Source organism: Cryptomeria japonica, chromosome 6 (assembly GCF_030272615.1).
Source record: "Cryptomeria japonica chromosome 6, Sugi_1.0, whole genome shotgun sequence".
Lineage (NCBI taxonomy): Eukaryota > Viridiplantae > Streptophyta > Pinopsida > Cupressales > Cupressaceae > Cryptomeria > Cryptomeria japonica.
The window spans coordinates 127680984-127708433 of NC_081410.1; the positions used below are offsets into that span (position 1 = coordinate 127680984).

The 27450-nt window shown below is 38.6% G+C and overlaps 1 protein-coding gene across 5 annotated transcripts in view; it reads right to left on the reverse strand.

The window, feature by feature from the left end:
* LOC131040448 (pentatricopeptide repeat-containing protein At3g09060) overlaps nucleotides 1–27127 on the reverse strand; it is a 64069-nt gene extending 36942 nt beyond the window's left edge. For all 5 annotated transcript variants that reach the window (XM_057973374.2, XM_057973376.2, XM_057973377.2 and 2 more), the window contains exon 1: nucleotides 24729–27127. In XM_057973374.2, coding sequence (XP_057829357.2) covers nucleotides 24845–26923 — 2079 coding nt within the window. In that variant the 5' untranslated portion in view covers nucleotides 26924–27127 and the 3' untranslated portion in view covers nucleotides 24729–24844. The remainder of the gene's footprint in view (nucleotides 1–24728) is intronic.
* Between the last annotated feature and the right edge of the window lie 323 nt (nucleotides 27128–27450).

Below are 27450 nucleotides of genomic sequence, written 5' to 3' on the forward strand. Positions count from 1 at the left end.
TCAAGGCATATACAACATATGAACTCATGTGGAATGATTTGGTAGGCCTTAGTCTTCTCAACTACACGTCCAGACTGTTGCTAATGATTCTAGCCCAATTGAGCATTCCCTTTCCTTGGACAATCAGTTGTATAAAGAAGAACATCCATTTATCAAAGAAGAAAGCTTGAGAAGCACCTGTGACTCGATTAAGCAAGGTTATCAAATCCTTGAACTCTTCTTGGAAGTCGATTCTGTGCGGTGTATTTGGAATCTTGTTCAGGCGAGGTCTGCTCTTGAGTAGCCAATCCTTGTTGATGAAGTTCAGGCAGGAATCAGGATCATCCTCATAGATCGACCTAGCTCCTTCCAGACTTTTGTAGACCATGTCTTTATGTTCCGGGAGATGAAAAATCTCACTTATAGCTTCCTCCGAAAGATAGGCCAAGATAGTTCCATCATCGGCCATGATCGTTCTTGAGTGTGAATCATAATGTTGGGCGCACTCGATCATCAACTCATAACACTTGACTGCGGGAGGCAAACCTGCAGCTTTGATGATGCCACTCTCAATTATCTTCTTTGCAACCGATGATGGCTTTCCGATGTAAGGGGCCTCTCGAAACTTCCTCAAATTGAAGTTTCCTAAGTTGGTGTCTCCGACATTACTCCACTTGGACACGATCCTGGTCTCCAATTCGTCATTCCTCTGATCTTCCTTGATGAAAGCCTGGTGAGTAGTAGATCCTCCGGCTTTGGGGGTCGTCATTTGATGCCTACACAAAAACTTAAAATTAGTCCTTGAGCATAATATTTTAAAGCATAGGATCTAAGACCTTTTAAGTGGATAATTTGGACATTAATTTGAAAATGACATGATAAATCCAAGAATTATAAACTTTCAAATTAATTATGAATGAAATCAGATGTTACAAGACTTAAATTTTAAAAGATTGCTATGAAATCAAAATAAGTCTTGAATAAGAACTTCAAACAATTTGATTCTTCATACCTCTTCTTGAATGCTTAACTATGGACCTTAGAAAATGGAAGGAAGAAGATCAAAATTTGCTGGATAAAGATTGAATTGTGGTCTTCCTTTGGATAAATTACGCCTCAATTAGCCTTCAAAAGAACTTCGCCTTCCACTAGCCTTCAAAGACTTAGCAAATTCTAGAATTTAGCCTCCAACTTAGTAAGAAATTTGCCTCCAATCTGCAAGATTTCGCTCCTCCAATCTGCTCCTTAAAATCGCATTTAGAACAATGAATGAATGATTTGCATTTTGAAACAATACTCCTCTCTTATATAGGGCGCTCACCCTAATTAACCATGAGGCCGACCTAGTTTTTTAGCAATAAAACAAATAAAATTCCCTTTAGAAAGAGGTCGACTTGCTTGTAAAAGCAAATAAATGAATTTGAGCGCTCACTTTTATTTTTTTAATTTTAAAATTAATTTTAAGGCTTGAAAGGTGTTCTTTCTCATTTGTTTTAAGGCTTAAAACTAATTGATTCAATTGCAAATGCCTTAATTCATGCGAATTTCATTTAACTTCTTGAATTTGGCAAATTTAGAGAAAATTTGGGAATATTAAGTTTTGACTGAGGCTTAATGAAGTTTCCTTTTTCCCTTAGGCATTGAAATGTCCAAAGTGATGAAGGTCTAGATTATTTCAAGACTTGTTTGAACCTCTCATCTAGACTTACTCACTTCATGAGTTAAAAACTTCACAACTTATTTTAGCAAATTTCCATGACTTTGTCTTCACAATCTAGCAATTTGCCTTAGACTTAATCAAACGAGGTTGAATGATAGGTTTTTTGATGATTTCGCCCTGGACCCTTTGGAAGGGTCAGGAGCAATTTTTCCAATTAGGTCTTGAATACCTCATTCCCTTCACTCCAAAATCTCCCGGAAGGCGAGTTCATGTTTGTTTTGACCTAATCAAAGTCTTGCATTTCAATTTTAGTATTTCACATGAGGAAATTAGGTGAAAATGTGAATTTCACCTTGGACCCTCTGGAAGGGTCGAGAGCAATTTTTGCATTTTAGGCCAAAATTCACCTTAGTTTGATCATTAACCTCTTTCAAGGCAATCTCCAGGGTATATTTATCTCCATCACTGAGTTGGCTCATCAAAACTTTGAAGGCAATACTGCATTTTTGGGAATTTCGCTCTGGACCCTTTGGAAGGGTCAGGAGCGAAATTCTCTCCTGAGCTCAGAATTCTCATTTTTTGAAGGTCTAAATTTCTTCAAGGCATTCCAAATGGCATCTTTTACTGTAGTCAAGGCCTAGTTTTACTTGAATTTTGGGGAAAAGGTGTCTTTGATGTTTTTCGCCCTGGACCCTTTGGAAGGGTCAGGGGCGAAAATCCTTCTCTGACCTAGAATCATCATTTTTTGAAACAAACATCCACTCAAAGGTGGTCTCAAGGACTTTTTCTACCTTGGTCTAGTCTTGCCTTAGCACAAACTTGAAAGGAACATGTTGGTTTTAGGATTTTCGCTCTGGACCCTTTGGAAGGGTCAAGAGCGATTTTTAGGTTTTAGGGCAATTCCTTCATCCTTTCAACTTCAAATCATTTCCAAGGCATAGAACATCATGCCTTACTCCTCTTTGAGTCCTGAAAACCAAAATCTTATCTTGAACTGCAAGGAAAATAGGAGGATTTGGAAATTAATAGGAGGATTTGGAAATTTCGCCCTGGACCCTTTGGAAGGGTCAGGAGCGAATTTCCCTCTTGGCATCAAAACTTGCATTCTTGGCAATCCAATTCAACTCTAAGGCATTTCAAAAGTCCTCTCACACCCTTGTCTAAGTTTAGTTTTGCCCAAAATTTGGAAAAAAGGATAGTTTTGAGGATTTTCGCTCTGGACCCTTTGGAAGGGTCAAGAGCGAAAATCATGCTCTAGGCTTAATCGCTTCCTCTTGACAATCTCAATCATCTTCAAAGGGCAAAACACACTTCCTCGCACCCATTCAAGCCATAAAAACCAAAAAATTGTTTTGACCTTGCAAAGAAAATAGGTGTTTTTAGGAATTTCGCTCTGGACCCTTTGGAACGGTCAAGAGCGAAATTCACCATTTGGCTCAATTCCTTCACTTTTTAATGATTTCTTGCAACCTCAAGTCACTCCCAGGGGCAATTCCTTCTATGTTTCACTTTATCCCATACTTAACTTAGCAAAATTTGATAGCAAAAAGTGATTTTGAGAAAATTCGCTCTGGGCCCTTTAGAAGGGTCAGGAGCGAAATTCTCAATCTTGACCAAAAATCTTCATTTTTTCACCTTGAAACTTCTTTGCTAAGTGGGATTTCATATTTCATCATGCTAGGAATAGGATTTTATGTCCAAGAAAGGCTAAAAAAATAGGTTTATAAGGAATTTTGCTCTGGACCCTTTGGAAGGGTCAGGAGCGAAATTGCCTTTCCTAGCCAAAATCCTTCATTTTCATCACTTCTAAACATGCCCAAGGGTTTCAACATGCTCATTCTTCCTTTCATCATGCCTTTGACACTTCAATTAGACCAAACAAGACAAGAAATGCCTCCTATAGAAATTTTCGCTCTGGACCCCTTGGAAGGGTCAGGAGCGAATTTCTCATTTTAGGCCTATTCCATCATCATTTCAAGTTGAATTCACCTCTCAAAGGAAGAAAACACTACTCCTCTCTCATCCAAGCCATAAAAACCAAAACTTGACTTGATTTTGCAAGAAAAATAGGTGATTGAGGAATTTTCGCCCTGGACCCTTTGGAAGGGTCAGGAGCGAAATTCTCCTTTTGGGCAAAATCCTTCATTTTTCCAAGTCAAAACAACCTCAATAGGTAAAAGCAAGTTATTCTCATTTCATTCATGCCAAAATCTTGACCTTTTTCATTGCAAAATAAGAGCATTTGGGAATTTCGCTCTGGACCCTTTGGAAGGGTCAGGAGCGAAATTCTCCTTTCTGTCCAAAATTCTTCATTTACTTATGCTTCCAAATCAACAAGGATGTCCAATCTTCCTCCCAAGATACCCTGCACATCACAATTTAGCCAAAGTTAGTGAGAAATAAGCTCAAATAAGATTTTCGCTCTGGACCCTCTGGAAGGGTCAGGAACGAAATCTCCATTCCAGGCCAAATTGCTCAGTTTTCATGTTTCAAACCACCTCATAAGGCAAAGTTAGGTCATTTTCTCAGCTAGGAACAAGATTGCAAGTCTATCCAAGGCAAGAAATAGTGTTTAGGATGAAATTCACTCTGGACCCTTTGGAAGGGTTAGGCGCGAAAATCCTATTTTAGGCTTGATTCTGGACATTTTGAACTCCAAATCTCCTTGAGGGGCAAACAAAGACCTTCCTTCATGCATCCCTATCAAAATCCTGCCTTTTAACTAGGCAAAAATGAGAGCTTTCAAAAATTTCGCTCTGGACCCTTTGGAAGGGTCAGTAGCGAAATTGACATCTCAGGCCAGATCTTACCTTGGTTCACTTCATTTTCCTTCAAACTTGATCAAACTAACTCCCTTGATTCACAATCAGGACAAATCTATCACTCAACTGGGTCCAGGCAGGGTTTTACTAGGTTTTCAGGGCCAAGAGTAGGCAAGAAGGAGAGATTTCGCTCTGGACCCTTTGGAAGGGTCAGGAGCGAAAATCTTGTCCTTGACTGGCTTTCATCACATCAAAGCTTAAAACTCTCTTTTCATGCAAAAGATGACAACTTTCTCCATCATGTCTCAAAAGTCAACAATTTTGGTCATACCCTTCTAAAACGCCTCCAGTCATCATCAGGTGCATTCGTTTATCATTCACCACTTCGACCTTCCTTTGATTACTAACTCTGCTCAACTGACTTAGACAGGGAAACAAACATGACTCTGACAAGAAAACCCTCGAACTAGACCTAACCTGACATGAGACCTATTCACCATGTCCCTGATCTAACCAACTTGACCTTCTTGAAAGGCATGCTTCACTATGGCAAACTTGAGATTCCAGGCAGAGGACTAACAACCTCCCAAAGAAAGACTAGACTTAGCTTGAAAGAAACCCTAAAACGAGCTTCCAAGGATTAGCCTTAATCTAGCCAGCCCAGGGAAATCACCCACTCACTCAAAAAACCTAGAAAGCAGAGAGAAAAACAAGCAAAAGGAAAGCAAAACCTAAAGCAAAAAGAGGGGGTCCCCATTCTAATGGGGCGATGTGTGAAATGGTCACAACAGGTACCCAAGTACAATAAAATCTCTGTAAAGTGGAGAAAAAGGAGAAAACCTTATGGGAACAAAACTCCTCTCCAAGCAGAGATGAAAGCTCATGTGAAGGACTAAGAAGCCTCCAAACAAGAGTGTTGCAGAAGATAGGAACAAAAAGAAGAGAATGAAGAACACCACTGAAGCATGAAATAGCTGCAAACACTATCTAAGAGTAACTGTTGATCTGATGAACCTCCACTGAAATAGAACATGACCAGGCAGAGAAGACTATAATCTGCATGAGTGCTCTCAAATGACACTACTCGAATCAGATGGCAAACAAAGGCAAACAACTGAACTCGAAGATACAGATGGCATGAAACACCAAAACCTAAAGAGCTGATCAATCGAACCAAGGAAGCATTAGAACCAACAGGACAAACCTCCCCATAATGCTGAAAAGGGAGAGGGACATGTACACTGAAAAGAACGGCCAACAAGAGCTACATGACGAAGAACCAAGAACATCGAAGGTGCAGAGAAAATACAATATCATGGAAGAAACACTCACTTGACACACACCACTAGGCTAAGGCTAATGTCATGGAAGGAACAGTCACGTGACAAAGGTAGATGGCAAACAAAGGCAAACATCAACCCCCCCATGACACTTTATAAGTAGTGCATGTACAATAAGGCACAAGATGTGCAAGATCTCAAGTATACAATGCATGGTGGCACTTTATCTCAGTGTGTTTGCATAAATAAAATGCTACAATGATTAGGAGAGACAAAATACTGGAAACAAAAAGCCAAAGACGAGACATCCTACTCATAGAAAGAGATCCCAAGACCTGAAACATCCAAGATATTCACTAGAGTACTGAAAAGCAAAAAACTGAATAAAATATACCTGGAGCAGAATCTAGAAAGAGAACTCATATGAATGGAAAGAACACAAAACAAGCTTTCCAACGATATAAAGTTTTCGAAAAACGAAGTTCGGATGCTCAAGTTATGTCTCCCGAAGTGCAAAAAGGAACATCTGGTTTTGACAACAAAAACGTCATCAAAAAAGCAAAATCAAAAGTTCAAACCTCTAGATCTAGATAGAGCTCGGAAAGAGCTTTCCGACGATATAAGGTTTTTGAAAAAGCGCCTCTGTATGACCAAGTTACAGCCAAAAGAAAAAAACCCCTCTTGTAGGGCATAAAGAGGGTTTTTTTTTTGACAAAAATTTTCTGACGCATTTGCAAGTACAGTCGTACGGATTTGTGTGCCTCAAAAAACGTGCCAATAAAAAATGATGACCCTGTCACCGAAAATAGGCAAATTATATATCAAAATTCATGGAATCAGCCTTCCGAATCCAACTGTGATGTCCTTTTGACACCAAAATGTACCAAAAAATCAGCTACCCTCAAAAATGGAAAAAAACTATTACACAAACCCCCAAATACATAGATCTGAAGAACAAGGCCCAAAATCTCTCATGAAGAGAACAGGGGCATGCAGATCTGAAGCTCTGATACCATATTGGACTTAAGGAAAAATCAACTCTACAGCTCCCAAAGATCACCTGCATGCAAACCAATCACAAAAGGAGAGAAGCAAAAAAACTATGGAGGCCAGAATTCAGAGATCCAGAAAAAAGGAGTCATATTGATTGTGCAACAAGAATGCAATTCAATAATTACAATTGTTATGAAAAATACAAAGAGAGAATCCTTATAAAAAGATACTCAAAACCCTAAAGGTGAAAACCCTAAAGAATTATAAGATTCCTAAGTTTAGCTTAAGCATAGAGTATAATAGACTAATAACTATATAAATAATTATTAGCTAATAAAAAATTACTCTATCAGTGACTATACTTAAAACCCAAACTTAAACCCTCCCATAGGTGATAAATGGCAAACCCCAAAGCAAGCGGATCCTCTACTCGATAAGCCCTCATTAAGGAAGATCAAAGGAGTGACGACTTGGAGACAAGGATCACGTCCAAGTGGAGCAATGTCGAAGACACCAACTTAGGAAACTTCAATATGAAGAAGTTTAGAGAAGCACCTTACATCAGCAAGCCATCACCCATAGCCAAGAAGATAATTGAGAGTGGAATCATCAAGGTAGCAGGTTTCCCTCCCGCAGTCAAATGTCATGAGCTAATGATCGAATGTGACAAGCACTATGATTCGCATTAAGGACAATTGTGGCCAAAGATGGGACTATCATCGCCTATCTCTCAGAGGGAGCTATAAGTGAAGTTTTTCATCTTCCAAAGCAGAGAGATATGATCTACAAGAGCCTAGAAGGAGCTAAGTCCATCTACGAAGATGATCCTGATACTTGTCTAAATTTCATCAATAAGAATTGGTTGCTCAAGAGTAGGCCTCACCTAAATAAGATACCCAATACACCTCACAGAATTGATTTCCAAAAAGAATTCAGAGACTTGATAACCATGCTAAATCGAATTGTAGGTGCCTCTCAAGCCTTCTTTTTCGATAGGTGGATGTTTTTCTTTATACAAGTGATTGTTCAAGGGAAAGGGATGTTCAATTAAGCCAGGATTATCAGTAACAACCCAGACGTGCAATTGAGATGGTTAGTCCCTACTAAGTCATTCCACATGAGCTCATATGTTGTATATTCTCTAGCCAGATGTTATGAGTATGCGAGACTACCACACAAAGGAGTTGTTGGGAGAGAGCCCGAAGAGAAAAGAATATGTGATTCTTATGCCCAATTGCATCATCCACCTAAGAATTACTACAAGCTAGTCAACGATACTTTCACAATGCATATCACTAGGACACTACAAGGAGGAATTCACCAACGATTGTCTCTAGAAGCACAAGAGATCGTGAAGAAACATGGTGCGTGGTTCATTCAATTTCTTAAATTCACCTACATCAAAATTCATGGATGTCCTTCACCTCCTTATATGTTGCCAAGGTATCCTAAGGATAGTGTAGTACTACTTGAAGTGACTAGACAGTTGATAGCTTGTGCTAAGGCATCAAGACATAAGCATGGGAATGGTATCCCTATACCTATTTCACATGGAAATTCATTTGAAGTTTGTCCTAATTCTCAAGCAGTTGAAGATGCAGAAAAGGAGCTATCTCTCCACTCATTCACATCTTTTGCTTCGAAAGATAATTTTGATCCTAGTGGTCATATGGAAGAAACAGTCGGGAAGAAAAACAAGTATGTGTCCCAAGTAGAGGATTTTGGGATAAATGCTCAAGACGATTTGGAAATAAAGAAGAGGATGCACTCTCGATTGCCCTTGGATCTTATCAAGAAATGCAAAGTTTATAGAGTAGCAGATCAAGCACAAGACAATGGCAGATATCTTCGATCTTCCTATGAGAAAGAAGATAAAGAAGTGAAGATCGATTGGGATGAACAAGAGGTCGCTAACTTGAGAGCATTGATGGATCCAGTTTTGAGTTGTACTCGCAGATGGGTGGATATCTAGCATCAAAATTTAAAAACAAAATATAGCTATGACATTCAGTGTATAAACAAGAACGGAAGAAGGAGAGGCGAGTGCAAGTGAGAACACTTCTCATTCTAAGGGGTCGAAGAGAAAGGAGGGACCTGAAAAGAGAGTCATCCAAGAAGAAACAAAGAGCAAATCCTGATCATCCCTCTAGTGCTTCTTCTAGACATGAAAAGGAGATAAGTCAAGGAGAGGATCAAAGAGAGAAGGTGTATGAGATAGATGAGTCTATGGAGTCCACAGTACAGAATGATAAACAAGACAAAGGAAAGACATTTCAACAATCATCAAGTCAGTCTCTCCCTCTCCAAGTCTGTGATAATGATCAGCAAGAAGAAAGAAATGATGATGAAGCGACATCTCCTTTTAGAGGCGAGCGGCCATTGCCTGACGAAATACAAGTAAAGGAACGGAAATCTTCCATTCCAGATTGTCTTAGAGAGAGGCTTACAAGGGAAGTTGTAGTTGAAGAAGAGGAGCAAGTATTCGATTTGGAAAGTCTTCTAAGCAAGTCTCAAGAGGGGATTGAAAAGAAGAAAGCTACAAAGATATCTAAGGTGATCAAAGATGATACAGGCTCCAGAAAGATACAGATAGCTACACCAGCGGTGGACAAGTATGATGATGAGATCGTGGCAGAAGAATATGATTTGGAGACATTTGATCTTGGTCCACTTTCCTCCAAGCAAGCCATGGAGGATGCGACTAATTCAGTGAGGGCAGTCAATGATAAGCTAAAAGAAGAGATGGAAAAGAATAAAAGGTTGGAAAAGGAGATTAATGTTTGGAGGAATTATTTTAGCCAGCTTAATGAGCCATTAGGGCGACAGGATCCAATAGTCTCACCCTTGCAGGCACTCCCTCTTGAGTCAATAAATCAGGTAGAAAGATAAAGAACTCAGCCCGACTCATGGATACATGGATTGATAGATCCTACATGGTAGCCAAGGAATTTGTCGGAAGAATGATAAAAACAGTCCACAGGGCCATCCAAATCCTTGAGATCATTCATAATCTAGTGGCAACTGTCGATGCATTCACTCACACTAGAGATATTACCATCTCAGTATTGCAAGTAGTAAGGAAGACGTCAAGACAGGTTTTAGCACAAGAAAGGATAGTTGATGGTGGAACCCATAATTTCCTACAATGGTCAACTTTGCTCCAAATGAAGGAGGTTCTATTCAAGGATATCAATAGTAGGTGCAGCCAAGTTGAGGGCACTATCCATCCTATTCAGGATAAGGTGTTTCATGTACTGTGTGCAATCCTTGATAAGAGGATAGAGATTGAAACAGATGTGGATATCCAAGAGTTGGAGGACAGGATCAAGGTCATCTTTTGTAGAGAAGACAGCATGATCATGGAAGAGCAGCGAGATCAGATGTATACTACTATGTTCCTAATTGAGAAAACAAAAGAGCTTGGAGCACGGATGGGAGATGACTCTTCGTGCGGCCTTTGATGAGGTCCTTCACTTGGAGGAACGAATGAAGAACCTGCCTAGGATTCCCATTGCAGCGATTGAAGGGATTACGTCCAGATTCATTGAATATGCCCAAAAGGAACAAGGAAAAGGGAACAAAATTCTAGATGAAAAGTTGTTATGAAATGATGTGGCGATTCAACCCCTATTGGAGGATGCTTCCTCGTTATTCGTGCCAATTTCTATTGGCTATGTTATGACAATGCTTATCTAAATAGGGTTATTTGTGTAACAAACCCTAATTAGGGTTTTGGTGTCAAAATCTCAGCCCTTGATCTTCTTTAAATTTGGGTCATTTATTGTATTTGAGAATGCTATATAAGCTCTCACTCATTTCATTTGTAAAGAAGAAGGTTATTAGCAGCAGAGAAGAAGAGTAGTTATTCATAGAGAATACAAATTTAGTGAAAAGAGAAAGTTAAGCAATTGTTGTTATATTTTGCTATGAGATTAATGAAACATTGAATTTATGGTGTTTTATTGCAATCTTTGTGGCTTCTTACATGGCTGTATATCTTCTTGAATCACTCTTATTGAAGATAGTATTTAGATGTTAGAGTCAGATTGAGTGATAAATGATGTGCTTGATCTTTTAGTGAAGCTCATAGTCCAAACCACTAACCTCTTACTGATTGTAAGTGTGCCTTGTGTGGTCAACTGAAGATATTGAAATTGTTTAGGGTTCAATCATTACTTGAGTATTGATATGTATCCTATTGATAGTATCTATGTTCATGAATAATTTGAAAATCTTTGAATTCCCTTAGAAGATCGCACCGATTCCAGTAGAGTTGTTGTTCTATGGCGATACTGAGATTGGTAGAGTTTCACTAAGATTGCCCTTCATTTAGTCATTCATAGGCTTAGTTTAGCATAGCTCTCTCTAATCCCTTATCTTTTTCCCTTTTTTGAAACATCAGTTAGTATTAGGGAAATCTAGTTCCTCATTGGTTAGGTAGTTGCAAGAACCAGCTTTCATAGAAAGTATGTAAGGCCCCTTGATGAAACAGCAAACACAACGAACACTGGTGCTTATCCACACATAGAGAACCTACATTCCAGAACCTTGGAGTTGCCTCAATTGATCCTTAGGCGAAATCTTCAACATTCGGGGAAGCTTTGTTCAAGAGAGGATAAGGTACCTTTGGGTATTTTATTCTATGTTTGATCGTGTATAAAAGACACATCAACAGGATTTTCTCGCAATCTTGGCACACGTCGTGAATTTGTTCAAGAGAGGGTAGAGTATACTTGAATATTTTATTCTAATGTTCGATGAATGATAAAACGTGAACCAACAGGGTCAAGGGGCAGCGCCCCTTGTGGGGTCCAGGGGCTCAAACGACTTATTATTTTATAAAGGCGTCAGGTGTTATTTTTCTATTGGCTGACATGTTGTAACCCTAATTTTGTAACCGACATAAGTCTTGATAAAAGGCTAAGGGTTAGGGTTTTCTGTAGTGAATATTGCAGCATTTTGCAGCGGTATTGAGTTGCAAGGGGATTGCTGGTTGTAATCGGTTTGATTTAATGGATAATAATATTGGACTCTCTGTTTGGAGGATGTAGCCCAAGATAGGGTGAACCACGTTAAATATTGTATCTCCGTGGTTATTTGTTCTGTGTTTTTCATTCCTGTGTTTAATATTTATCTACATATAATTGATATTTTCTACATGCAATTCCTAACAAGCATAATTGGTTTCATCTTATTCAAATAAGGCTAATTGAGAGGTCAAAAAGACAATTTTTTTATGATTTCTTTGCCAAAAAAGCTATAGATATCATCAAAGTAACTTCAAACTTCAATTTAAATTTTTAATTGAAATTTCACTTTTTCATAGTATCTTTTTAATTATAACATTAATTTGTTTGTAGGTGAAGACACCTAAAATCGACCACTATTGTTTGGTCGATTTATCCGCATTATTCATCTATCTATATCATCTTTATTAATTAAATAGTTTATTATTATTTAATTAAATATCTTATTCTTCTTCTTTCTTTGCTTATTGCCTAAGGTAATTAATTTACCTAGGTCCATCTTACCCTTACCCCTTTCATCTATTAATTAAAATAAATCTTCCAATTTGTTTAATTTAATTAAAAGGCCTCATTTCTTAAATTCATTTATTCCCCCATTTTCTCTCTCACTAGTCACATCCTCCAATTTTTCCCACTTACACCTAAGCCTAATCCTAAACCTCCTCTAATCCCACCTAATCCCCTCCTAAACATTTGCAAATGGATTAGGGAGGGATCAACTCCTTGCCATGAATGGTTACCCTCCTAGTCCTCTCAACCTTAAATGCCTTCTCCATTTGGGAGGAAAGCCCACAAAATTCCTTAGAAAAAGTGAAAGCTTAGCTACCGCTAATCAATTGGTTTCATTTAGTTAGTTACTTGCATTAAATTAATTAACTCGTTTAATTGATTGTGTGTTTGACTGGCTATTTGTTTTTAATTGATTGTGTGCTTGACTGGCTATTTGTTTTTAATTGATTAATTTAGTTGCAGTTCACTTCTTCGTATTAAATTTTAAAACAAAAAACAGTTGGCCTGGTAATTTAGTGGTATTAAAACTAAATTAATTTGTTTATTTTCTAATGAATAGATTAAGTTTGACACCAAAATGGATTCCAAAATCTTAAAAAGTTTTAAAACAAAGAGTCACAACTTTCACACTTTCGATGCTCCAAGAACAACAATAACTCTCCAAACAACAACTAAAGGTTTCCACTTCAACCATGAACATGCACCTAGTACCCATGTGGGGACTTGACCAAAAAGACCCAAAGAAGTCACATGGATCTCGCATACAAGAACTTGTGCTGCTTACCAAGATACTATAGTGGTATGAGTCTAGAAATTTGAGGGCCCAAGGCTTAACAATGGTATAAAATGAATTTTGAAAGCCTTGGATGATGGTGAACCCTAGAAGGTTTTGATGAGAAATAATATTTGCAATATTCCTAAAACCAAGGAGGATTGGAAAGGCCCACCCTGTGATTTGTTGTTTGGTAACTTTCCAGTTAAGACTGCTGAATTAACAATGCTTTGTAGTATTTGGAGAGCTTGGGAATCTATGAGGCACATTCTCATTAGCCATGAAGCTTTCTCCAAGAAAAATGGCAGTTAACAAAATTGTAGAGGTATCTAGAGGAATCTCCCCTATAATAGTAAACATTTGTCTCTTGTTCAAGGTTGTTCTGGTGAGGGTTGGTTCTCCAAAGGGACTAATGTATTTGGTGATTTGTTCAGGAATGGTTCCTTGATTTACTGGATTGTTGTTAGAGATGAGATCTTGGTTCCAGATCTCTTTCAGAAATTTTCACAACAAAAAGATTAAAGAAAAGTTATTTATGTATTTTCTTAAATTTGAGAATTATGGAATAAAAGCCAAAGAAGTTTTTCTATGGTTTCTAAGATTGAGAAGAATTTTCTGGAACCTTCTAAGCTTTCTTTTAATACAAAAATCAGGGTTAATATTAAATTGAGAGATAGTTATCTGACTCAACTAAATTACTAATAAAAAATTCATATAATATGTTGTTTGGTACCCAGGATATTTTTTATTATCTGAGCCTTAAGTGGGGCTTTAATCACTCTCCTAAGTTTTGGAAAACTGGAATGTCTGTCATCTAGTCTTCTAGGATTGAGCCTCAAAATGCTTGATTTCATTTGTTATGGCTTCTATATAAGTTGGTCATCTGTTATGTGCTGGTCTATGGTTTTCTGCTTTTCCATATTCCATATTTATTTTTTAATGTCCAATTGCTAAGAATGTTGGAATGTGTTCTAGGAGGGTTATGTTGTGGGCTGATAAGGAGCCTATTTCCTAAGATGATATTGGTCATATTGATGGTTCAAGTAAAGATGAGAGGAAGAATTGGCTCGTTTGTCCAGTGAAGTGTTGTCCATTTAGAGAGCTAGCAATAATGAATTATTTCATTGTAAAATCAGGCTCTTATTAATTTGTTATTAACTCTATTCCCTGTTTCTAAATATTCTTAAAAAACTCAAACTACTATATCATGGTTCTATCATCTTACACAGAGAAAATCTAGAGCGTGTTTAGTGGTGGTCAGATATAGAGGATAGTGGCAGTCGTATCTCTCATTCCATTAACAGAGTTGAAGGCCAAAATAATGTTAGTGCACATAATGTTAATGAAAAGTTGCCCACTCATTTGGACAAGGAGCTGGAACAGTGCATTTCTAAATCAGATGAAAGATGATGTTGTAGTGACTAGGATGGCATGCAGATTATATGAGGCTTGTGTTGATCATGATGTTAGAGATGCATTTGTTGAACAACTAAATTTTAAACAGGGGAATTCTTAAGAGAGGAAAAAAACAGCTGACCATACTCAAGAATATATTAAGCTCATACAACAGCCCTGCTTCTTTCACAGATGAATTGGTCATAAATAATTTGATACATATTTCTGCATTTTTGTTATCTATAGCAAGTTTTGTTATTACTCTCACATTTTTATCCTTTTAGATTTTAGTTGGTTATTAGCAAGCTCTAGTATGGCAATAGTAGGTTGAAGTTTGACCTTTTGGCCCATATATTGTAACATTTTTGTTAACCAGCTGCAATATTTAAAAAATAATTAATTGAATTTTCCCAAGGTCTGCCCAAAGGACCCTTATCAATCATGTGTCCCATAAATTAGGAGTTCTCTAATGAGATTTTGCCACATAGTGTCAAAGGCCCTTGTTGCTCTTTGCTGAAAAGGAATTTGCTTCAGCTTGTTTAGTACTTTTGGAGATTTAATTATTTTAGTTTTGTTAAAGTGTAATTTAAGCTTAAAAATTTTGTCGATGGAATTTTAATATTTATTAAATTCATAAACTTTTTAACTAGAGGATTTTGATAACTTTTTTAATAGGAGACAATTTTTGACAGAACATTGTTAAACATCTCCTCAAAAGATTTTACTTCATCTCATAGTATGTCAAAATTAATTGTTTTCCCACTTCAACTTCATCAAAAATCATTCTTTTGAACCTAAAGAACATTTTTTTTGCAGTGGGATGTATTATCGGTGGAAGCTGACAACTGTATAGAAATGTTCTGATTGAGGGGGGAAATGCATTCTGATGGACAAAACAAGACCCAAGGAGCATCTTGCCAGTACTTGCAGAGAACATGACAGAGCCATTGGAGAGCTTTTTGACTCATTTTATGGACCACATGACCATACAGATCAACCTGACTAAGTGATACAAGTTCCCCGAGAAGCTAAAGGAGCACAGGAGATTGAAGGGCAACTTCCAACCTTGAGTTCATTGCTAGCTCAAAGATTGGAGTGATGATTTAGTAGCAATTTTAGTTCAGAAGAAGGTTGTTCAGTGAATTTCAAACCAACTTGGGACCAGTTTTGTTGTCAGTTATTGTTGGTTTTTTGTGTAACTAGGATAGGAAAATAAATAGGATTCGGATTGCCTTAAGGCATCATCCGAATCCTTATATGGCAGGGCCCTATCTATTGTATTTATATGTAATGTGTAAAACCATTAAGGGCTGGACTTAACATGTAAAGGGGCGCATCTCTAGGTCCAACGTGTGGACCTATCTCCAGCACACACATTTTGTGGTGTATAGTCTTATGTATTGATCATTTATGATGGGTTGGGCCCAAATGATTGTATTATTAAAAGGACGCATCCCTTCTCCAAACGTGTGGTCCTATATCTTATTTTAGCACATCTCTATGTAGCGTGGGCTCTTGTAACGTGGAAACTATATTGTTTAGGTCCCATGCTTATGGTGGCGTGTGGAACTAATATTATAGTGTTGGCCCCAAGGATGGATTGGGCCGACCCAAGATAGGGCTCACCTCTTGTATATATGCACAAGCATATCACTAGTCGTAAATGCAATTAGGCAATCCGAATATTAGACAATCAATGTGAAGACCCTGTGCTCTGCAATAAAAGGTCAATGCGAATTCTGATCAAGGAATCAACGAATTACTTCTGCCATCAGCATTTGCCATACATGCGATCTTGGACAGTGAATACATTGAAGAGGATAGCAAGTTCCTCCTGAAGGTCTACAAACACCATTAGGTCTGCAATCTTCAGTGAAGAACTACGAAGAGCTGGAAGCTGTATGCTGATGATATTCTTATATAAGAAAGAGATAAGTCTGCTATCTTCTGCTGTTACATTGTGCCCTAGCTGGGTTACGACTGTAACTCTAATTCTGCCCTAGGTTGACAGTTATATCAAATAAGTAATCTGATCTTTATTGCCACTGTATTCTACAATTAATAAAAGGATCTAGATCTGATTTGTTGTTGGGTTTTTCCTCCAAGAGGGAGGTTTTCCAAGGGTATGTGTTGTGTCTTGTCTCTTTTGTATTCCTGCATTCACATTGTTCTCTGCAACTATGTATGTCAATTTTCTGCTCATTGAATTACAATCTGATCACTAAACTTAACATGGTATCAAAGCCTAGGTTTGCATGTGTAGTGATCAGATTTACAGCCTGGACTTCTATGTGACAACTAAGGTTTTCAGATGATTACATGCACAGTCAAGGTCCTTCATCTGCATCAATGGATTCCTCATCCTCTTAGTATCTTAGAACCTTCAAAGGTGATGAATCTCAATTTATTTCAAGGGAGATAGGTAAGTGAAGTTGTAGGTGATTTGAAGCTACCTTAAAACTTACCTTCTTTTGATACTTGTTGTCATCCTTATATATTTCTGCTATCATATACCTGCTATCACTTATATATTCAATGTTTTCATGGCTGAATAGTGATAGTGTATATATATGGATGTGTATTAGGATCCGAGTATAGGTAAATGTCTTCTATCTATATGTCTGAATTTGTGTGTTGAGGGTTTGTAAGGGTTGGTGTTTTGTTTTACTATATCATGTCTCTAAGGTAACCTAATGTCTACTCTTGAAGATAATGTTTTCAGATTATGTCTCTCTGAAGAAAGCTTTCATGCATGACCTGAGAAGCCCTCCCTCAATCAGATCTTGTCATCGGACTAATTATGAAAGTCTACCTTTCATCTCTCTCTTTTAAGATGCTATGGGTCCACATCGTAAGTAAGAATGAATCATCAGGTCTGTGAATTCTTTATTTAGATAGGGTTTTAGAGGGAGTCTTGATATCTTTTAATATCTCATTTCATTCTTGGGTTCTAATCATTATGGTTTAATAGAGGAATTGATAATATATATCTAATGTATATTCCTTGTCTATTGCAAAATGTTTATTTATGATGATACTAACCATGATACACTGGGTGTATCATCCACCCTCTGCGGAGTGCAAGGTGGCAGTTCTCTCTCACCCTTTGCGGAGTGCAAGGTGAGTCCACCCTTTGCGAAGTGCAAGGTGGCAGTTCTCTCTCACCCTCTGCGGAGTGCAAGGTGAGTCCACCCTCTGCAAAGTGCAAGGTGGTAGTTCTTTCCACCCTCTGTGAAGTGCAAGGTGGCAATTCCTTCCACCCTCTGCGAAGTGCAAGGTGGCAGTTCTTTCCACCCTCTGCGGAGTGCAAGGTGGCAATTCCTTCCACCCTCTGCGGAGTGCAAGGTGGCGGTTATTTCTCACCCTCTGCAGAGTGCAAGGTGAGTTCACCCTCTACAGTGTACAAGGTGATAGGTAGTTCTTCTCAGTAAAGAAGCTTATGTATCCTCTACGGTTGTCCATGATTTATGGTTATATATATCTTTGAATATTAATTATTGCAGGCGTGCATATGGAAAGGTCTCTGTCATCCTCTGCGGATGTGCATGATGAAAGATCATGGTGTTACATGCAGGTCCCCAGGAAAGTGTAAAGTTATTAAGCGTTGGCTTCATCCTCTGCAAGCATTGCAAGAGAAGATCATGTAAAGGTTCGTTGTAATTGCATATTGATTGTACTATTAGGGCTGGGCCCTAATCTTAAACATTGTAATTATTTATGTCATGGTAATGTCCATGAAAATCAGATTATGTAATTATTTGCCTCCCTAGTTAAGAGGGAGTGTTGGTTTTTTGTGTAACTAGGATAGGAAAATAAATAGGATTCGGATTGCCTTAAGGCATCATCTGAATCCTTATAGGGGAGGGCCCTATCTATTGTATTTATATGTAATGTGTAAAACCATTAAGGGTTGGACCTAACATGTAAAGGGGCGCATCTCTAGGTCCAACATGTGGACCTATCTCCAGCACACACATTTTGTGGCGTATAGTCTTATGTATTGATCATTTATGATGGGTTGGGCCCAAATGATTGTATTATTAAAAGGACGCATCCCTTCTCCAAACGTGTGGTCCTATATCTTATTTTAGCACATCTCTATGTAGCGTGGGCTCTTGTAACGTGGAAACTATATTGTTTAGGTCCCATGCTTATGGTGGCATGTGGAACTAATATTATAGTGTTGGCCCCAAGGATGGATTGGGCCGACCCAAGATAGGGCTCACCTCTTGTATATATGCACAAGCATATCACTAGTCATAAATGCAATCAAGCAATCCGAATATCAAACAATCAATGTGAAGACCATGTGCTTTGTAATAAAAGGACAATGCGAATTCTGATCAAGGAATCAGCGAATTACTTCTGCCATCAGCATTTGCCATACATGCGATCTTGGACAGTGAATACATTGAAGAGGATAGCAAGTTCCTCCTGAAGGTCTACAAACACCATTAGGTCTGCAATCTTCAGTGAAGAACTACGAAGAGCTGGAAGCTGTATGCTGATGATATTCTTATATAAGAAAGAGACAAGTCTGCTATCTTCTGCTGTTACATTGTGCCCTAGCTGGGTTACGACTGTAACTCTAATTCTGCCCTAGGTTGACAGTTATATCAGATAAGTAATCTGATCTTTATTGCCATTGTATTCTACAATTAATAAAAGGATCTAGATCTGATTTGTTGTTGGGTTTTTCCTCCAAGAGGTAGGTTTTCCAAGGGTATGTGTTGTGTCTTGTCTCTTTTGTATTCCTGCATTCACATTGTTCTCTGCAACTATGTATGTCAATTTCCTGCTCATTGATTTACAATCTGATCACTAAACTTAACATGGTATCAGAGCCTAGGTTTGCATGTGTAGTGATCAGATTTACAGCCTGGACTTCTGTGTGACAGCTAAGGTTTTCAGATGATTACATGCACAGTCAAGGTCCTTCATCTGCATCAATGGATTCCTCATCCTCTTAGTATCTTAGAACCTTCAAAGGTGATGAATCTCAATTTACTTCAAGGGAGATAGGTAACTGAAGTTGTAGGTGATTTGAAGCTACCTTAAAACTTACCTTATTTTGATACTTGCTGTCATCCTTATATATTTCTGCTATCATATACCTGCTATCACTTATATATTCAATGTTTTCATGGCTGAATAGTGATAGTGTATATATATGGATGTGTATTAGGATCCGAGTATAGGTAAATGTCTTCTATCTATATGTCTAAATTTGTGTGTTGAGGGTTTGTAAGGGTTGGTGTTTTGTTTTACTATATCATGTCTCTAAGGTAACCTAATGTCTACTCTTGAAGATAATGTTTTCAGATTATGTCTCTCTGAAGAAAGCTTTCATGCATGACCTGAGAAGCCCTCCCTCAATCAGATCTTGTCATCGGACTAATTATGAAAGTCTACCTTTCATCTCTCTCTTTTAAGATGCTATGGGTCCACATCGTAAGTAAGAATGAATCATCAGGTCTATGAATTCTTTATTTAGATAGGGTTTTAGAGGGAGTCTTGATATCTTTTAATATCTCATTTCATTCTTGGGTTCTAATCATTATGGTTTAATAGAGGAATTGATATTATATATCTAATGTATATTCCTTGTCTATTGCAAAATGTTTATTTATGATGATACTAACCATGATACACTGGGTGTATCATCCACCCTCTGCGGAGTGCAAGGTGGCAGTTCTCTCTCACCCTCTGCGGAGTGCAAGGTGAGTCCACCCTCTGCGAAGTGCAAGGTGGCAGTTCTTTCAACCCTCTGCGGAGTGCAAGGTGAGTTCACCCTCTGCAGTGTACAAGGTGATAGGTAGTTCTTCTCAGTAAAGAAGCTTATGTATCCTCTGCGGTTGTGCATGATTTATGGTTATATATATCTTTGAGTATTAATTATTGCAGGTGTGCATATGGAAAGGTCTCTGTCATCCTTTGCGGATGTGCATGATGAAAGATCATGGTGTTACATGCAGGTCCCCAGGAAAGTGTAAAGTTATTAAGCGTTGGCTTCATCATCTGCAAGCATTGCAAGAGAAGATCATGTAAAGGTTCATTGTAATTGCATATTGATTGTACTATTAGGGCTGGGCCCTAATCTTAAACATTGTAATTATTCAAGTCATGGTAATGTCCATGAAAATCAGATTATGCAATTATTTTCCTCCCTAGTTAAGAGGGAGTGTTGGTTTTTTGTGTAACTAGGATAGGAAAATAAATAGGATTCGGATTGCCTTAAGGCATCATCCGAATCCTTATAGGGCAGGGCCCTATCTATTGTATTTATATGTAATGTGTAAAACCATTAAGGGCTGGACCTAACATGTAAAGGGGCGCATCTCTAGGTCCAAAGTGTGGACCTATCTCCAGCACACACATTTTGTGGCGTACAGTCTTATGTATTGATCATTTATGATGGGTTGGGCCCAAATGATTGTATTATTAAAAGGACGCATCCCTTCTCCAAACGTGTGGTCCTATATCTTATTTTAGCACATCTCTATGTAGCGTGGGCTCTTGTAACGTGGAAACTATATTGTTTAGGTCCCATGCTTATGGTGGCGTGTGGAACTAATATTATATTGTTGGCCCCAAGGATGGATTGGGCCGACCCAAGATAGGGCTCACCTCTTGTATATAGGCACAAGCATATCACTAGTCGCAAATGCAATCAGGCAATCCGAATATTAGACAATCAATGTGAAGACCCTATGCTCTGCAATAAAAGGTCAATGCGAAATCTGATCAAGGAATCAGCGAATTACTTCTGCCATCAGCATTTGCCATACATGCGATCTTGGAAAGTGAATACATTGAAGAGGATAGCAAGTTCCTCCTGAAGGTCTACAAACACCATTAGGTCTGCAATCTTCAGTGAAGAACTACGAAGAGCTGGAAGCTGTATGCTGATGATATTCTTATATAAGAAAGAGATAAGTTCTCTATCTTCTGCTGTTACATTGTGCCCTAGCTGGGTTACGACTGTAACTCTAATTCTGCCCTAGGTTGACAGTTATATCAGATAAGTAATCTGATCTTTATTGCCATTGTATTCTACAATTAATAAAAGGATCTAGATCTGATTTGTTGCTGGGTTTTTTCTCCAAGAGGGAGGTTTTCCTAGGGTATGTGTTGTGTCTTGTCTCTTTTGTATTCCTGCATTCACATTGTTCTCTGCAACTATGTATGTCAATTTTCTGCTCATTGATTTACAATCTGATCACTAAAGTTAACAGTTATACCTATAGTAGTTGTGAGGCCTGTTCCCACTGCTTTGCTTTGCAAATAGTTGTGTATCCCCCATTCACTTCTGGGGTTCTTTGTTATGAACAGCTATGCGTGTCTCTATGCCAAAGTACTTTTTAACGAATATTATGACATCCCTGCTACAGTTGTAGCCATCTTAATTGTCATGGGTACACCCAAAAATGAGGCAATTCTTCTTTGCTAGGTGATTTTTAAAGAGGATTTGTTGTCTGGTTTAGAACTGGCTGTCCACAATGTTAATGAGAATCTGATGATTCCTTACCCCGAAAATTATGTGGAGCTGGGTGTGAGGAATTGTGCTAGGGATGTGATGTTGCACCCTATCTTGGTTATCAAAGATATCTCCTCCTTCGAAGCGAGGAAACCGATAACCGCTAGAAACATTGCATTCCTCCAGAAATGGCTTCATCTGAAACCTGTCCAGGGTACGAAATGGTGGGTCGAATATATGGCTGAGGAAGGCTTTTCGCCTCCTTTGGACTTCCCAGCAACAAATATCAAAAAATACCAGGTACTTCCTCCGGTGATTATAAAGGCATCTCATCTGTTTGACAAAACTTCTTCTCAGGCTAGAAAGAAGACTCGGAGGGCGACAGTGGAGACTGTCCCGTCAAGCTCTTCTACTAATCCTCACCCTCCTCATGGGGACTGTGTTTTTGTTGATAGGAGCCTGAGAGGTTAAGGACTCAGTTTTTATTCCCTGCTTATGATATACTTAGTTTTCTTGGGAATCCCCAGGAATTTTGCTGCACTTGCTGGGGCATACTTGGTAGCTTTCTATTATGGTTATTTAGCAATATTTTGTTTGGACATGTGGATACTCAGACATTTTAGAGTTGATCTCAAGAATTTACGATATATGCATGGTTATACAGGGCTAAATGATAAGATTTTGTCTATATGGATAATTTTAGACTTTTACTTTGGTTCAGGTTTTATATTTTCCTGAAGTACCGACATTGCTTTGGATTTCAGTTTCATGCAATTATGTTTCCTGTGGGTTATAGTGTAATTGATGGTTAAGCTCTGGGTCCTCTCTAGCTATTTGGGTCTCCATAAATAATACAAGTGTGTAGATAGAGTACTCATTCAGAGGGGCAGGGGCCTCAGACCGGCCTGGGCTTTGCTTTGGTCTGTGTTTCTTTATGCTTACATGTTTATGTTATGCTATTATTTTAATTTGATATGTACCAGAGGTGAAGGAGCTATCTTAGCTTGCATGCTTTTGCTAACAGCTAACAGTAGGTCTAGATGGAAGGTGGTTGTTTGTGACTGTCTCTGTGCAGGGAATATTATCAGCACAGGTCACCCAAAGGAGATTGTTATTCTGGATTCGTTGGGACAGCTTCGAATTCCTGGGTATGGCCATACCGATGAGTGACAGTCTCTTAGTTTTTCAGCATATGGTTTTTCACTTCGAGTGTTTTCCAGGGCAAAACACAGACTGACTTTTGTATACTATCATATGATATTTGTATCAAGCTTGTAGTAAGGAAATATGTAATTTCTCAAATGTATCCATATACTACAATTGTATTATTATTGAATTTTTTGGGCAAGACCGGAGGTTTTCTCCACCCAGCTCTTTCCTACCAGTGCCCCTAGTGAGCGGGGTTGTATTAGGTTTCAAATTTTTATTTAATCTTATGGCTTAGGCCTTTTACCAATCAAAAAAAATAATGTATAAATTTGTACACTCAAGAGTCATATCCCAATTCCTTGTCACCCTCTCATTGTAATCAAGTTTCTACTTTGACAAGAGATCCCAATGGGATTGAGGGACAGTGCCCCTCACAGGGGTTTGGGGCAATACCCTCGGCAGGGTCAAGGGGTAGTGCCCCCTTGTGGGGCTTTGGGGGCAACACCCCCATCATTGTCAACAGGCAGCGCCCCTTGTTTGGGTTTGGGGGTAACACCCCCAATAGTGTTGAAGGGTAGTGCCTCTTGTAGGATCCAGCGGTAGGCCTGAAACACACTCCCTATCACGATACAAGGCAGGGTTGAGGAGTCCCCACTGCCAAATGTCGCTGCGTGCCCTAAGTCACCAATCGCGTGTTTTTTAAACTGCAGGCAAGAAATCGCCACAAGCTTTAATTGCCAGCACGAATGGATGACTTATTAACCAAAAAATCATGATTTTTTCTATTGAATCACAAGTTTTACAAGGGGAAGTCACTGCAGGTTTTACAAAAACCCGACAATGGTTTATTGCACGAGTAACTCACTTGTTCATCTAATTCCTGATTACTCACAAGTTTTGCATCTAGAAATAAAGTGGATTGTTAAAAAATGGAATGTCATTCTGCAGTAGATCAAAGGTGAGGTTGCCATGCTTTATTAGGTTTAAGTTTAACCTTGCATTGTGTACAACAACTATTTAGAACTAGGGTTGTATCCACCATTGTAATGATTTATAAAAGATCCAATACAAATAGCTCAACCTTGTAAACAACTCAAGACCTTGCCCGTGTAGTCCTTCGAACAAGCTTTCAATTGGAGAAATGCTTGCTTGGTTTATATGTATTACAAGGCAGGTTCTTTCATAGGTTTAATTTGATTCTTTGCATTTTATTTAATAAACCTTTGCTTACATTCATTTTAGACATTTTCAACTAAATTAGAGTTACAAAATTACCCAAAGGACTTGGTCTAGGGTGGACCTAATGAAAGATTTCTCCGTGTCAGCTAGATTCTCTGCAAATATGTGAGACTTAATTGAATTATCTGGAAATCGGGTCTCAACTTATTCTTCCAGTTCTTCCAGTTCAAAATTAAGAAGGTTCAAGATCATCATGTCCTTTAACGTTTTTGCAATTCAAAAGAAAGAGGATTCAATCAGCATCTCATTACTTTCCTACATGGGATCCATTGGAACAGATTTGAACTTTGAGATCCTATGTAAGTGCACTCAGTTTTTTACGGTAGGGCATTCAAGTGGCTCAATACAAATTATATGTGCATCGGGCCTAAAAATGTGGAAGAAAATACAATGACCTAGCAAGGTCTATAATTTAGTATCTTATATTGCACTATACTTAATAACATCAATTGCAGTAAAAGTATAGAAAAGATAAAGTGTCATACCTTTCAGTGCGCCCAACTTGAAAGCATTTCCTCCATTGGATGCTAGGTAGTCAAGTAAACCAGGCATCAAAGTACTAATGCATGGCATTCATTCAACGAATTCAACATAATTATTTTCAAATCTTTTGCTTGAAAATTGCTCTAACAAGTATGTTCCATGTAATATTATCTGGAAGGAATCCCTTCCTGAGAACCTCCTCTAATATCTCTGTGGCTTCCTGAAGTTTATGAATTTTGCAAAGACTGTTTAACAAAGTATTATATGAGACAATATTTGGTCCACAACCTTTCTCAACCATCTCATTCCAAATATCATAAGCCTTCTCTATCTCTCCCATCTTATAAAGACCATCTAAGAGCGTATTGTAGGTGACAATAGTTGGACAGCAATTTCTAGTTTTCATATCAGACAAAATCTTGAGGGCATCTTGTACCTTGCCCACATTGCAAAGAGCATGCATAATTATATTATAAAGCATTATATCTGGATCCTGTGGCCTTTGTTTAAGTTCGTTCCAGATATTCAATGAGTCATTAATTCTTCCTGCTTTGCAAAGGCCATCTATTAAGGAGCTCAATGTAATCCGGTCTGGACTATAACCTACCTTCAGCATCTTCTGTAACAGGCGACCAGCCTCACCAACTTTTCCTAATTTGCAGAGACCACTGATAAGAGTGTTGTAGGTGGCCACAGTGGAAACACATTCCTTCCTCATTTTTCCAAACATACAAAGCGCTTCCTTGACTCTAGATTCTTTACAGAGACCATTTATAAGTGAGTTATAAATTTGAGCGTTTGGCTTACATCCGTGTTCAGCCATCTGCTGCCAGATTGCAGCAGCTTCTTCCAGCCTCTCTTTTTTACACAGCCCATCTATCATAGAACAATATGCAACCACATTTGGAACACACCCCAACTTCTGCATTTCAGTCCAAACTTCAAGTGCTCCATTAACATATCCTTTTTTGCACAGCCCCTCAACCAAAACCCCATAAGTAATAACATCCGGGCTATTACCACCTTTCTTACCCATACCCTGCCACAGCTCAATTGCTTCTGTTACCTTCCCTCCACTACACAGTCCCCTGATCAATACATTATAAGTGACGACACTTGCACCACACTCATTGTCAACCATATTCCTCCAGACCCTGACAGCCTCATCCACCATACCCTCCTTGCAAAACCCATTGATCAAAGTATTATAAATCACCACATCTGGTTTACAGTCCCTCTGGATCATCCCAGAACAAATCTTTGCAGCTTCCCTAACCTTACCCTGCTTGCAAAGCCCATAAATCATGGTCCCATAAGAAAAAACATCAGGCTTACACCCATTCTGATCCATCCTCTGCCAAATCTTTTTAGCCTGCTCAAATCTACCTTCCTTATAAAGACAATTCAGCAAAGAATTATAAGTCACCACATTGGGCACACACCGGTCTTCAAGCATCTTGTCCCATATCCTCAAAGCCTCATCACATTCATCCCGCTTCGAAAACCCATCAATCAAAACATTATAGCAAACAACATCAGCCCTACACCCATTTTCCCCCATCAATTCCCACAATTCCACAGCCTCGTTAACTTTCCCATCCTTACAGAGCTCACTCATGAGAGTCCCATAACTCACAGCACTGGGCATACAACCCTTGGCCTCCATTTCAGACAGCAACAGTCTTTGTGCCTCTTCAAATTGCTTTAGTTTGCAGAGTGCTTTGATTAAAAGATTATATGTTAACAAGTTCGGGTTTATCTTAACTGTTTCCAAGTACGCATAAAACTGGGGTATTAAATTGAGAGAGTTGGACTGAATGAGCACGTTGAGGAGGGCGTTGTAAGAGCGAATACCTGGCGTGCAATTGAAGTGGGTCTCCATGTTTCTGAAGATTTCGACAGCGGGTTCTGCTCTGCGGGCTTTCGCGAAGGCTTTGAAGACAGCGAGAAAAATGCCCTCCGTGCACAAGCATTTCTCCGCCTGCATTCGAAAGAGAATTGCACTCATTTCGTTGAGCTTTTGAGCGCTGCCGAGCTTGTCTATGATCATGTGATAGATGGCGTAATTAGCTTTGTAGTTCGTGTGTTGGGTGGCGTTGTTGAAGATGGCCAGAGCTGCCATTGGGTTTTTCTCTGCTTTCAGCACCCTCAGAACATGGTCTGGGGATATAAATCTTGGCAACGATGTTGCCGCCATTGATAGGATTCAATCAGCTAGCTTGCATGGCCTTCCTCGCAGAAAGTCGACTCAGATATGTGAATTTCTGAGTGTGTGAAGCTTTAGGAATTAAGGGTTTATGCTTGATTTTTATGCTTGGATGAGGTTTAATGGACATGAAAATATGTAGGCATGTACCTAGATTGACCACCAACGATCAATTTTAAATGCTCCTTCCATTTTTCCTTGTCACATGCAATTTTTTCCTTTTGGATATGCAAGCAGCTCACTTACGGAGCTATTTGCAGCAAGAAAAGGTTGTATATTATTATTAGTATAAGTAATATTTTAATTTATTTTCGTAAGTTAGGTAAGAGGGAGTCGTATTTTGTATAAAATAATGGTACCACAAATGTCTTAAATTTTAAAATTCTTCCTTTTTTTTTTTGGAAGATATTAGCATCATTTGATGAGAAGGTTTAATTTCCTTCATGTTGACTTGTATCCAATCTTGGTCTGATTGAAGAAGTGTCTCAGAGATTTGTTCTGTTGTGCCACTTGTATTG